Consider the following 13,897-nt stretch of genomic DNA (forward strand, 5'->3'; position numbering starts at 1 on the left):
AGTGATTTATAAACTAACAACAGTATTTTAAAGTCTATTCTTTGAGCTACAGGGAGCCAGTGTAGGGACTTTAAAACTGGTGTTATGTGCTCTATCTTCCTGCTTTTAGTGAGAACCCGAGCAGCAGCGTTCTGGATCAGCTGCAACCGTTTGATTGATTTGTTAGTCAGACCTGTGAAGACGCTGTTGCAATAATCAATGCGGCTGAAGATAAATGCATGGATGAGTTTCTCTAGATCGCGCTGAGACATAAGTCCTCTAATCCTGGAGATGTTCTTCAGGTGATAGAAGGCCGACTTTGTGACTGTCTTAATGTGGCTCTGAAGGTTCAGGTCAGAGACCATCACTACTCCCAGGTTTCGGGCTGATCTCTGGTTTTCAGTTGTAATAACTGAAGCTGAGCATTGATTCTAGTTCGCTCCTCTAGGTCCAAAGATAATATTTCAGTTATAACGCATAATATAAGTTTTATAATATTGTTTAATTTCTAATGTAGGATCTTGTGTCAGATAATCTAAGTCAATGTTGGAGAATAAATAATTTTTTTAGATTTACGGAATCTCATTTAGCCTTCATAGCGGGGCTGAACCCCGGTATTACACCAAACACTGTAGCTAATATTAGTTGGTATCTCGCCTGTGGACATAAATACAGTAAAGTAATATTCTAATCACAAATACACAATAATATGTCCATCTTACTTGTGAAATGTTGTTTGTGGAGCCCTCACATCAATAGTCCATCGATCCGAACAACAATATCCCTCAGTGCTGAGGCATCTTCTGCCGTTGTGGTTGAGCAAAGTAGGAGGGACGACCGCTCCAAGATGGCCGCCGTATTTCCTGCGCCGGAGCAGCCAATGCTGGGTCTACTGTTATATTATGTCTGTGCGGCGCCCCGTCTGAAATATTACTACCTGTAGCGCGTAGCAGCGTCTTACATCGCAGCTCGAAGACATAAATAATTTTGCGGGCTATTTGTTTAGCTTTCTGACCGTCATGCTAATCCGGGTGAGTGTTTGTAGCTGTGCGCTGCTTTACCTGCTATCTGATCGCTCCATATGTCTTTTTTTAATGCAGTGAGCCTCGATGTAGCCAAACTCCGTCAAGTATGGCATTGTTTTTATGCCAAATTAGATTCGTCTTGTTGATGCATTTTGACTGCTTCAATTTTCCGCCGCAACATGCAAACTTCCCCATTCACGACATCGCTTAGGATTTGCTGCTGCGCGCTTGCGCAGTGTGAAGGAAAGAGGAGACCAGCTGCACAGGCAGGCTGCGAAATGAGATGCAGGTGATCGGTTTGTATGATCGGCAACAAGAGACCGTGATCGGCGATCACCGATCATACACTTTTTCACGGAAATCGGCCGATTATGATCGGTGACCGATCGATTGGCACATCTCTAGTCATAAACAGTCATAAAGACTCCTTCATGTTCATGACAGGTGTTATGTCATGTTTATGACAGTGTCATGTCAGTCTTATGCACACCCCTTCAAATAAAGTGTTACCACATATTTGACCAACATAGTCAACCTGCTTGAGTTTCTTTATCATGTATTTTACATTGACAGTTCTACTCCTAATTATACTGACTGAACAAATTAAAGTTATTTTTACATGTTTGACTGAGCTAGTGGTCAAAAATCTACTGCAGCAGTACATCACACTTGTAATTCAGTACATTTATGTCTGTTAAAACAATGTCATTCAGCTGTTTTTCTGTATCAAATCGATATTGGCTGATACTAGCCCTCAGATATCTGTATCAGTATTGGTGAAAAAAGTGGATCTGTGCATCCTTAATAATTAGCCCAAATAGTTAAATTATTGTAAGCATAAGGGATAAATATTACATGTTTAATTTGTTATTGTGCAGGAAAAAGATAAATAAATCACAATAAGGTTTTTGCATTTTTAACTGAGGAGAAAATAAAATATTTTGAACTCAAGTCGCAGATTTTGGCCCTTGATGCAAAACGTTTTGACACCCCTGTTCTGGACGGTTTGAAAATAATGTGTCAATAGTTGCACAGTCAAACAGTGTTTACATTTTTCAGGCATGTTTCTCAATGTCAGAATGTCCAGCTGTTAAAATGGATACTGTCTCCATAGCAACTGACCCAACTACCTCCAAGCAGTTTTGCCAGGGATAGGCAATTATCTGTCCTCATTGTTTGGAAAGTAGATCCGTAATTTTGAATAAAAAAATATATGGGACATAGAAGGAAATCTGCGTTTAGTCACGCTGCTTTTTGACATCCAGAGAACGGGAAAGAAAAGGTCACCTTCAGCTGCAGGGAGTTTTGCCACGCTACCCTTTAACAATTCATTACTTTTCAACTGAAAATATAAACTCGGCATCGAACGCTCACCATGTTCCAGTTCAGAGCAGAACTTCTATCATTGCAGTCTTGACCTTAAGGGCACGTCTAATGATTAACTTCATCACCCAACACCCCAAAGCTGAATCCATCTCAGGTAATGTGTATGAAAGTGGACCAAGGTAGTTAGATTTTTTCTTTTTTCTTTTTTGACTCACAGTTTCAGCTCTGACAAATTGAAGATTATGGAACGGTTTTGATGTGTGAATGATTCAACCATCTACTAATAAAGAGCAACGTGGAAAAATCTGCTTTCATAACCCGTTAATAATGCATGTGACTGTAACAGGAAGTATTGGTTTCAGGCTGTAGATACAGCTTTTATTCATATCAGTAGGTTTACAATAGAGCAAGATTACTTCAGTTTTTTTGTCCTAACAGGTACAGAGGAGGAAGATGATGAACATAGTTCTACGGGTCTTTGGATATTTCTTGTATCATGTTAAATAATTCATACCAGACTGAGTGCTAGTCAAACTGATGAGCAACATTATTGTATTGAGAATGTGATCAAGTGGTACTTTATGCACAACATGACGTACATAAGGCTCAGGTTGATTTCTGAACAGCTTGCTGGAGAACCATGTTCAGCCAGAGATTTATATATGCAGAAAGCAGATTTTTTCCAGGAGTTTATCTGGTGCCTTGCATGGCTGCTACACAGAAAAAAATCACAAATACTGAATTTAGATAAAACTTTATTATAAAATGTATGACATGATCAGATTTTACTTGATGTTATTCTTCCTTCTGCTAATGTAATTTAATGTTTTGATTATGACAGCGGTGGCGATGTTGCCATCTGTAACTGAAGGTGGAACCGATAAGTTGGCCCTGATTTCCTTACTTTTTGGAGTTTAGATCAATGTTTGTATGTGAAACTGTCCTGATCTTATCTACATCTACAAAAGCCTGAAAATCATCCACCGCCATGAGAGAGCATTGATTGCTCACCAGGTTCGGTCTGCACATGCACTATTACCAACAGTCACCCCCAGTATTGGCAACTTAGCAACTTTGTCGCTATATTTATCAACTTTTTAGATTAAAAAAATCAGTATCTGCCTACAGATACCAAACCCAGCTTTGAATCGACGGGTCAGGCTTTTCAGAAATTGTGATTGGCCAGAAAACTGCAATCAGTGCGCCCATACTATTTATCTGATTGAGATGTGTTAAAACGGAGCTGTTTCTGAACAATGAAGGCCACTGGGCTGACATTTTGACACCTGTGACTTAATAGAGAATGGATTTGTATCAGCAGTAATACCCAAACTGCTGTAAAATATTGGACATTATAGGGAGATAAAAGGTCAACATTTTGTTGGCCTCATAAACTGACCAACCCAGACATTCATGCATGCGTCCCATGTGTGTGAAGATCAGGTGACTTCAGAAACCAGCTGCTTCCCATTATTCTGATTGACAGTACATATGCAAATCCTTCAACAAAGCAAACGTAATCAATGCAGGAAGCCGTAAAACGTTGATGCCTTTGTGCATCGTTAATACATCCGATGTGCACGTCTTCATGTCGACTTATTTCTACTTTTTCAGGTCCAACAGGGAGTGTCAGATCGACCAGCACCACAGGAACCAGTGCCAGTACTGCCGTCTGAAGAAATGTTTCCGTGTCGGCATGAGAAAAGAAGGTAACTACCCGCTGCCACTGGCCAGCTCCCGTCCAGTCTGATCAGCAAGAAAAGACGAGTCAGGGAGGGGCAAGTTGGGATTACTGGAAACATTGATTGTGCGTTTATACGGGAATAAAGCCTGAGAATTCCCTCCTCATGTGCATAAGCTGCTTTTAGAAAATGAAATGGGGCGGGGGGGAAAAATGTTCCTTATCCAGCTCCTCCTCCTTTACATGTGGGGAAAAAGCTACATGTGACTGAACAGCCTGTTATTAATAACAGGGCAGCATGATTTGGCTCAGATCGAGATAGCTTAGCATTAGTGGCTGCATGGCTGTGTTGAGCTACAGAAACGATATAACACAGAGAACTGAGCAGGAACAGTCAGTGTTAGGTGACTGAGCTCATATTCTACAGGTGAAAATACAAAAATAAAAAATAACCAGTCAAACCTCCAAGTTATTAAGGCCTGTCATTTAAGCAGAAAGGTAATTTTCATTAAAAATATTCTGTGCAAAAACACTTTTATACTCTGCACTAGTAATGTGAAGCGTTCAGCGTCTAGCAGTCAGTGAGATTTTTAGGGTCATGATTCGATTCAAACAGTTTGTAATTCAGACGTCCATTTTCCTATTTAAACTACGTGACTAACAAGAGGAAGAGACTGTGTAAAGTCCCAGTTTTAAATTAATGTCCTTTAAGGTTCCATGTTGTATCAAATTCCATTGCTTTATCTTCAACCAAAGTAGGTGTGTGTATAAAATTAGGATAGCTTAGCCGCCTGGCTTCTGGGAATTCTGAATAGATTCAAAATGTATTAAAGTTGTACATCTTTGCCGCTCCTATTTGCGAGTATACTTCATATCGCATTACCATATCACTTTGATTTTATATATATATATATATATATATATATATATATATATATATATATAAAATATTTTCTGCATCTCTACTTGGCACTATGTAGGTTAAGGCTGCAGAGAGCCATATGCAGTGTGAGAAGGACAAAGCTGCTGCCAAGAGCCACAGACAGACCTGACAAATTTCACAATTTTTACAATTCTTTATTGTAACACAGTAAGATTCCCCAAATGTCAGTTATGGTTTTTTTCAGTCTTAAATTTAATTCAAGGTTTTAAAATGTTTTAAAAGGCATTAAATTTGACTAACTTATATCTGCACATTGCCTCTGTTGTCATTGCTGATGTGTCTCCTAAACCATCCTGCTGACCATGTGCTCTTTTTCCCTGTAGTGGCTTGGCACACGCATACGCACACGCACGTAGACACAGACATGCACGCCCTCTCTCGAGTGTTTAGTTGTTTCTTTCCTCATAATCACAGATCATAAAGCATCCTAATGAGACACATTATGGCTCCCTGTGGAAAACTTCTCTCTGCTGCACCGCCTGCATGGAGAGGTCAGAGGTCAGCATCTCTGCTGCGTTCCTGTTTAGAATTCTGCAGCTCGCTCTGGGATGAGCTGGTTCTTGCAAAAGCTCGCCACATGAACTCCTTTCCCTGAATGTAGCAGTCAGTGATCCAGCTGCCCTCTGATTCACCAGTAATGCTGCAAGTCATGGTGAACCTTCTTTTTCTGACACTGATCGATTTGGACCTCAGAGGGAAAATCTGTCTGTTAAACGGGCAGTGTCGTGTAAAATCCACTTTTTTAGCTTTACGTCATGTTGTTCACTCATCAAAAGTGTTGGCTTGATTCTTTCATGGGTGTTTGAGAAATCATTTAATCTCCATGGCAACCATTCACTGTTCCAAATGCCTGGGTGGACACAGACATAGATGTAGCTCCTGAGCTTCCACATTACAGAGCAACCCCACTCGGCTTCTTCAGACTAGCCAGCAGCAATTAGCAATCACCTGGCAGGACTGCGGATCTGTTGAGCTCATTATAGGAGCTACGTCTCAGTGCAGCTCTGGTAAAATGTAGTTAAAGGGATATTAGAGGAGCCATGTTGTGATGACTTCCAGAAGGTACAATACAGCTTCCAGAAAGCTGTATTGTGCTGTAAAATGACCTGGAAAACGCATAATACTGCCCTTTTAAGAATTTAATATTTTTGCTCAGATTTCTGAATAAAGTGATTACGCCTGTCACAATGAGAAATTTTACTGGACGATAAATTGTCCCAGAAGTTATTACAGTAAGTGATAATATTGTTGAGACCATTTTCAAGTAATAATGGTGCAATAATGCAAGTTTGTTCTCAAAGATCAGTAAACGTTAATTTTGTAAAGAACATTTAACACAAGAACTGGAGGATATTATAAATAACAACAAAAAATAAACGACCAAAAACAATAAATAAAATGGAAATAAAAATCACAAATGAAAAAGCTAATGATGTCAAAATTGTCCTTCAAAAAATATTAATCATCACAATGGAACTTACTGGCCTGATTTTAATTTATCATATGATTGATTAACTGGTTATTGTGACGGTATTAAAAGTGATATTCTTCAAGCTCTTATTAAAGTTTCCATCTGCCTTCAGATCCACCTCATAGTTTAACATCTTCTTTGCAGATAAGTGACATACTTTAACTTCTCAAACATTTTGTTTGTTCTCTTACCTCCCCAAAATCCTTCTTCCTGTTTCCCTCCCTTCTTCCCTTTTCCCCCCTGGTCCCCCAACCAAACTACAGCAGTTCAACGCGGGCGGATCCCACCTCAGCCGAGCCTCAGTCCCTCCATCACACCCATAGGTGGTGCCAGCGGCATCGGTGGGAGTGAGTTCTACAACAACAATGGGGGCGGCGGAGGGGGCCAGCCGGTGTCGGAGCTCATATCCCAGCTACTCCGGGCAGAGCCGTACCCCAACAGCCGATACGGACACCAGTACAACCAGCAGGCGGGTCCAGACAACGCCATGGGCATCGATAACATCTGTGAGCTGGCTGCTCGGCTGCTCTTCAGCACCGTAGAGTGGGCCAGGAACATTCCCTACTTCCCTGAGCTGCCTGTGTCGGATCAGGTCAGCGCTTCATGTCTGTGTTTTTTTTTTATTTTTTACTCTTGTCTGTTGAAAATCCTCTGAGAAACAAACTGCAGTCAGATTAAACCGAAGAACAAAACCAGGCTGTGACCGTTCCTCCAACCCACAGGTGGCGCTGCTGAGGCTGAGCTGGAGCGAGCTTTTCATCCTCAACGCGGCTCAGTCAGCCCTGCCGCTGCACATGGCACCCCTGCTGGCGGCGGCCGGCTTCCACTCGTCGCCCATGTCGGCTGAGCGTGTGGTGTCCTTCATGGACCAGGTGAGGATGTTCCAGGACCAGGTGGAGAAGCTGATGAGGCTGCAGGTGGACTCGGCTGAGTATAGCTGCCTCAAGGCCATCGCTCTCTTCTCACCAGGTGATTGTTGTTGTTCATGTCTGTCCTAAGGGTCACTGTTCTCCCTCACTGCAGTTCTGAGTTCACATGAATTAAAGGGGCAGTACCATATAATATCCACTTTTGAGCTTTACATCATGTTATAATGTTATTCCCTCATCAAAAACATACCGGGAGTGTTGCTTGGATTTTTTTATGCACGTTTGAGAAATCCTTTAATCTCTATGGCAGCCATTCAGCTGCGCAAAATGGCTGCTTGGACGATCTCCCTCACCTCCTTCACACTAGCCAGCAGCAATTAGCAACACCTGGGGGAACTGTGCCTCTGCTGAACTCATTATACCAGGTACTTCTCAGTGTGATGCTGGTTGAAATGTTGTTAAAGAGTCAGCACGTGATGTGATGTCGGATACTTTTAATTGTAATTTTAAAAATGTGGGGTCCAACACAAAATATTAAACTTTTAATAAACACACTTTGCCTTCTCCTTAATTTCAGAGTACAGGGGACCGTGGTTTTTGTGGGCGTTAAGGGCTACAAACAGCTAAAATCTGCAAATACTTGTGACCCCTCTAAAATTGCATAGAACTAGTTATTTTAATAGTTCAAACAACAAATATACCTAAATATGAATGAATGAATAAGCACAATGGAAACCCTCTGAGCACTACAGCAGAAACTAACATCTCCAATCTTTCATATCTAATTCTTGAGGGTACAGCCAAGAAAAACAAATGGCATTGCAGGACTGACTGCTTTTTGAACACTAGCCAAATAGTCTGCCAAGTAGCATTCTAGCTTCCTAAACTGATTTTTTTTTTTTCAAATATTTTAGATATTCATCACAGTAAAATCCACAAATACTGATCTTTGTATTGAATTATTAGTTTGTTAAACACAGCAGGAGTTGTGTTTATCAAAGACAGTGTGACCCAAACCTTGTTAGGCCTGTCACAATAACAAATGTTGCTGGATGATAAATTGTACCAGTAATTATTGTGAAATATGATAATATTGGTGTTTTGAGATAATTTCTAAGTAGTATATTAATATAACATCTCAAAGACCAATACACTTTAATGTTTTAAACAAGTCAATACTGGAACTGGAAGATAATAAATAAAATAAAACACAACAAAAACAATAAATAAAATGGAAATAAAAACCACTTGTAACCAAAACCATAAATTAGATTATGATGTCTCTGTAAGCAATTTTTTTTTTCAAAAATATCATTCAGAATATAATTTATCAAGCTCATTGTAATTTATCATGTATTTAATTGCTTATTGTAAGACACGTGTTTTTTCAATCAAGCAAACTGGATACCTTTATTTTAATAAGTTAACCTTTCCAAGTCCTTTTTTTATTTTTAGAGCCATAAGAATTAATGCATGCATACTTTAATTTTAAACATATTCTTTCTCTCAGTATTGTGACATTTAGCAAACAGAAACACTTTTGGTGATTCTGAGAATAAAAAAGGAGAAGTTTGGTCTTTAACTTCAGAATGTGTTTGTCTTTTTTTATTCGCTGTATGTAAACTTCTGGCTGCTGGAAGAATATGTGTCGAAACAGACGACTGGTGTGCAAAAAAGAAACGATTGCTGATATCAATTATTGATCTGACCTGCTGTAGCGCCATCTGTTGGCCTGTTGATGAAACTGCAGTAGTTCTGTTTTGTTTCCTGCAGTTGAGCAACAGCAGTGATCATTGTGCAGCTTTGTGCTTTTCACCATTAGTTTGTCACAATAAGCAGTTAATCAGGTAATCAATGTCAAATTTATTTGTATAGCACAATTAAAACTGCTTCAAAGTGCTTCACAGTTTACGCCAACCATCATAACATAAAACAAAGATAAAAGCAATAAAAATAAAACGAAGACATTAAATAGCAAACAGAAAACAAGTTGAGTAAAAGTTTCAGAAAAACAGCAACTCAATCAGTCAAAACAGATAAGTTCACTTTTAACCACTCAATAAATTATAATTAGCTCAATTTTCTTTCTGAAGATTGATATTTTTTGAAGGGAAATGACAGACGTCACAATCCATTTTATTTATGACTTTGGTTGCGTTTGTATGCCTATTTTATTTATTCTTTTTGGTTGCTTAATTTTTGATATTTGAAATATCTTCCAGTTCCAGTGTCAAGTGTTCTGTTGTAAAACTTATTTGTCAATGAGAGGACTGTCATTCTCTGTGTATTTCTTGAAAATGGTCTCAAAACATCAATATTATCATTTACTTCAATAGTTACTGGGAAAATCTATGGTAACGAGCGTCGGCACTGCTGCTGGAAATATCACAGTCACAACTACAAATTTTGTTCAACAATAAATTGTCCCAGAATTTATTGCAAGAAAATAATAATGTTGTTTTGAGATGGCATAATAATGAACACATTCTCAAAGATGAATAAACTTGAAATTATAATAAACATTTAACATTGGAATTGGAAGACATTTTAAATATACAAAATAAACAACAAAATTAATCATGAAGAAGAAAGGGGAGGAGGAAGCTTTTATCATCCAGTTTTTGGTAGAGAAAAACAATAAATCATGCCAGTGGAAATTATTGAACTCGTTTGAATTTATCATGTGATTGACTGATGTATTGCTTATTGTGACAGGAAACGTTAAAGAAGCAGCTCAACATGAAGCGTTTAGGTTTTTTAGATAAAGTTGAGATCAGCTGTGGAGTGGTTTATTCTCTCAGCTCATCACGACTCCTTTATGTAACCTTCCCACACCGTTAAATAACCTCCCCTCCCTCTGCTCCTCCTCTCTGCAGATGCCTGCGGTCTGACCGACCCAGTCCACGTGGAGTCACTGCAGGAGAAGGCCCAGGTGGCGCTGACGGAGTACGAGCGCATGCAGTACCCGTCGCAGCCGCAGCGCTTCGGCCGGCTGCTGCTGCGCCTGCCGGCGCTGCGCGCCGTCCCCGCCAGCCTCATCTCCCAGCTCTTCTTCATGCGCCTGGTGGGGAAGACCCCCATCGAGACACTGATCCGAGACATGCAGCTGTCCGGAAGCTCCATCAGCTGGCCGTATGTCCCAGGGCAGTAGCTCCACCCCCTAGCCTGCCCGGCCACCACCTCCTGACTCCATCACCGTCCTTCTGTATGCTTGTGAGGCGCAGTACCAGCTGGCCGTCCATCCTCCCTTTCCCGTCTTGTTGCCAACCCGGTCTCTCCGGTGCCAGAATGCAGCTCCGCACGCTGAGATCCAATGTGGCCGCTGCAGCCCGCATGTCATGTCGACTAAACTCAGCCTCACGCAGGGAACAGCAGCACCCTGCTACGGATCCTCATAGAGGACAAAACAGTTTTTTCCTCCATGCTGCGCATCATGACTGGAACGGGTTTGTCTCATGAATTCCGAGTTTTGTCTGCCAGGCTGAACAAGACGAAGGAAAATCACCAAAGTTTCTGACATCATCCTCAGATTGTCGTCATGGTAAACGCATCAGAGGAGCGGATAAAGAATACTAAACTACAAACGGCTCCATTGGGAACAGAGCGATACCTCATTAGACATCAGAATGCTTTAGTCGGATATTTCCTGTAGAATTTGTTCACCAGAAACCGCCTTCTTTTTGACAACTGCCTTGCTATCAAGGACGATGAACCTGGAGCTCCTTCTGGCTCAGGAGCTCTCTGACTTGTATCTTTTAAAAAATAATCCTGTCATTTTCTGTTGTCTTTTAAAAAGATTAGTTTTTAAATGTCTCAGTACAGTTTATTCTGCTTCATTTGGATACATTTTATGAATGAGATGCATAAGGCCGACGTGGAATTTTGAATTGACAAAGGAAAATTAAAAGTTTGATTTTTAGCAGTGAAGAATCACTTTATGTCCCTTTACAAAGCGCCTTGCTACAGTATTCACACATTTGTGGTGTTGCAGCTCCGAACGGCCATGTGTTTTTATTGGAAGTTTCTATGATGTACAGACACAATGAACCACATCAAATAAAAACTCCAGCTGCTGCTCTCCTGGGGAAAGAGGAAGAGCTTGGTTTATGGCGGTTTTTTGTGTTTCATTTGACTCTGCCCACCTGACCGACCCGGATCAGTTTTGGCTTTAGTGGCCTTTATTAAACAGAATTTTGACAGGATGGAAGGGGAAGACCGGTGGTAAATGGTCAGAAAACGGGAATTGAACCCAGGACTTCTTGTGCTTCCCTTTAACAGTATCTTTTTTCCTACTTTTCTGTCTTGTGGAGTCTACAATTAATATTTACCAGAGCTGCAACTAACCATTATTTTAGTAATGAATTATTCTTACAAGTCCATCCTTCCTTCCATCCATCCATCCATTTTCTAATACCATAGTCCCTAGTGGGGTCGGGAGGGTTGCTGGTGCCCCTCTCCAGCTAACGTTCCTTGTGAAAGGCGGGGTCACCCTGGACAGGTCACCAGTCTGTCGCAGTATTCTGACAAGTAATCTCTTAAAAAATTGGCACATTTTCCAGATTTTTCATTTGTCAATGTCAATGTCAAAATTTATATAGGCATTTTAAAAACGGGTGTAAAACTGCATCAAAGTGCTGTACAAGAATGATAATAAAATAAGTTGATAAAAAGAAATATTACAAGAAAAGGAAAAAAAAACACTTAAGATTATTTTACACATTAGAAATGCACGAGAAGGCGCAAATAAACAGATAATTCATTTTCTTAAATAAGAAAATTAACATTTTATTCCCTAAAATGCAATAACAGTGTTGTTTTAGTGAACACTTGATAATTTGTATCAAAGGAATCATCTGCAGCTAAAAATCCTTCAACACATGAACAGATCAGGCCTTTCTGCTGGACTCTGCTTGTTAACCAATTAATAATTGGACAAGATTTTTTTTTAGAGAATTTGAACCAGGTGAAGCTAAAACTCTGCCACGCGAGGAGTTCTCTAGACACAGTTGTTTTTATCTTACATGCTAGATGTCCATATTTTTTCAGAGCTCGTGAGACCTCCTACATCTCTGCTTTAAACTTCTCCACACTTTCCTCCCTGATCTACTGCCGGGGTTCTCTAGTCGCTATGGTGATGCTGATCCTCTAATGGGGCCAGATTAAATTCTGGTCATTTGGTTGCTATGGATTTTTATTCAGGAGTATCAAAGTAAAGGTGCTGAAAAAATGTTTGACACACTTTTCACTTTTATTTTAAAAACAATTATGCCTTTCCATGAACTTTACAATTATGCACTAACTTTCTGTTGATCATCACCAATGGTTTGCTTTGTGGAAACAAAGGAGTGTGAATACTTTTGCAAGGCGCTGTACTACACCTGGGGGCAGCAATCTCTTAAATGTATTAAAATATGTATATATCTATATATATTGACGCCAACTTTGTCTTTTTGCATGTTTAGATGTTACTTTTGGTTCTCTGATGTCGAGATGTTTTTTGTTTTTTTTCCTCATTTACACTATTAATCAAGTTTGATTTCAACATTAAAAGTATTCCTTTAATTCGTAGCTCCTAAATGCTTTTTTTTTTTTCTCTGAGATGAAAATACCTCCATTGAAACATGAAGGAAGCCAACAGAACAAGAACAGAGCTGGAGCTGCTGGTGGGGGATGGAGCTGATGGATCAGAGAAAGAAGAGTCGATGCCAAAAAAAACTAAATGCCCCACTGTTGTTTGAGTTGAAACAGAGAGCCTGGTCCTATTGGATTTACCTCATGTGATTAGTTCAGGAAGCAGGTTACAGATGATGTGATGGAGGACTAAACTATGATGGTGTATAAGGGTCATTAGAATAGAAAAAATGAGTACATTTCTGCCAATAAACTGAAATTTTGAGATTAATCTCACCAATTTTCTAGAAAAAAAAGAACATTTATAAAATTTACAGAGTTTTTCCCCCAGAAAATTTCTGAGCTTAATATCAAAATTTCATTTTTTGCCAAAAATGTACTTCTTATTTTTCTACCTATAATTGGCCTAACACGCTGTTGTAGTAAACTGCACATTCTCTCGTTTTTCTTCTTTTCTTTGTGTTTTTTGAAACCTTCACTTGTAGGTGAAACATTTAACATTTGTAACCCTTCTTCCTGATCTGCTGCTGGGCCTGTTTAAATGCTCAGCCATGTTTTAGAGGACTGAAGAGGAACATATTGTTGTTTATTTTTTTTATCTGTTATCTGGGTTTCCTAAGACTCCAGATCTCCTGTATATGGCTGTTATTAAAAGAATCAAACATGATGTCGCGTCAAAGCTTCTTTAGAAAATGTGGTACTTTTATCTGTATGAGAAATGCCAAACACAGCAACATGTTACAACTCAAGTGTATTCATGCAAACTATATGGTGAGTCTTTCACTCGTCCCCCTACGTTCATTGGTGACGTATGTTTTGGTTCTGTCGGCTGAAAGGAACCTAAAATAACTGAACAACAGATCAGTCTCAGAAAACATCCTGACACTTTTTACAGATAAGCTAGAGAATGTGTTACCTTCATGTGCGGCATAACAGTTTCTGTGTGTGTGTGTGTATATATATATATATATA

The 13,897-nt window shown here is 39.7% G+C and overlaps 1 protein-coding gene across 2 annotated transcripts in view; it reads left to right on the top strand.

Moving 5' to 3' along the window:
* Positions 1–13,589, top strand: part of nr2f6a (nuclear receptor subfamily 2, group F, member 6a) — a 19,164-nt gene extending 5,575 nt beyond the window's left edge. Inside the window, exons 3-6 of one of the 2 annotated variants that reach the window (XM_007573789.2) lie at positions 3,945–4,039; positions 6,692–7,017; positions 7,148–7,394; positions 10,171–13,589. In XM_007573789.2, the coding sequence (XP_007573851.1) occupies positions 3,945–4,039; positions 6,692–7,017; positions 7,148–7,394; positions 10,171–10,445 (943 nt within the window). In that variant the 3' untranslated portion in view covers positions 10,446–13,589. Of the gene's footprint in view, positions 1–3,944; positions 4,040–6,688; positions 7,018–7,147; positions 7,395–10,170 lie in introns of both variants that reach the window. The other variant, XM_007573788.2, reaches the window with a different exon arrangement.
* The last annotated feature ends 308 nt before the right edge of the window (positions 13,590–13,897 follow it).

The sequence above is a fragment of the Poecilia formosa genome, unplaced genomic scaffold (assembly GCF_000485575.1).
Source record: "Poecilia formosa unplaced genomic scaffold, Poecilia_formosa-5.1.2 Scaffold338, whole genome shotgun sequence".
Taxonomy (NCBI): domain Eukaryota; kingdom Metazoa; phylum Chordata; class Actinopteri; order Cyprinodontiformes; family Poeciliidae; genus Poecilia; species Poecilia formosa.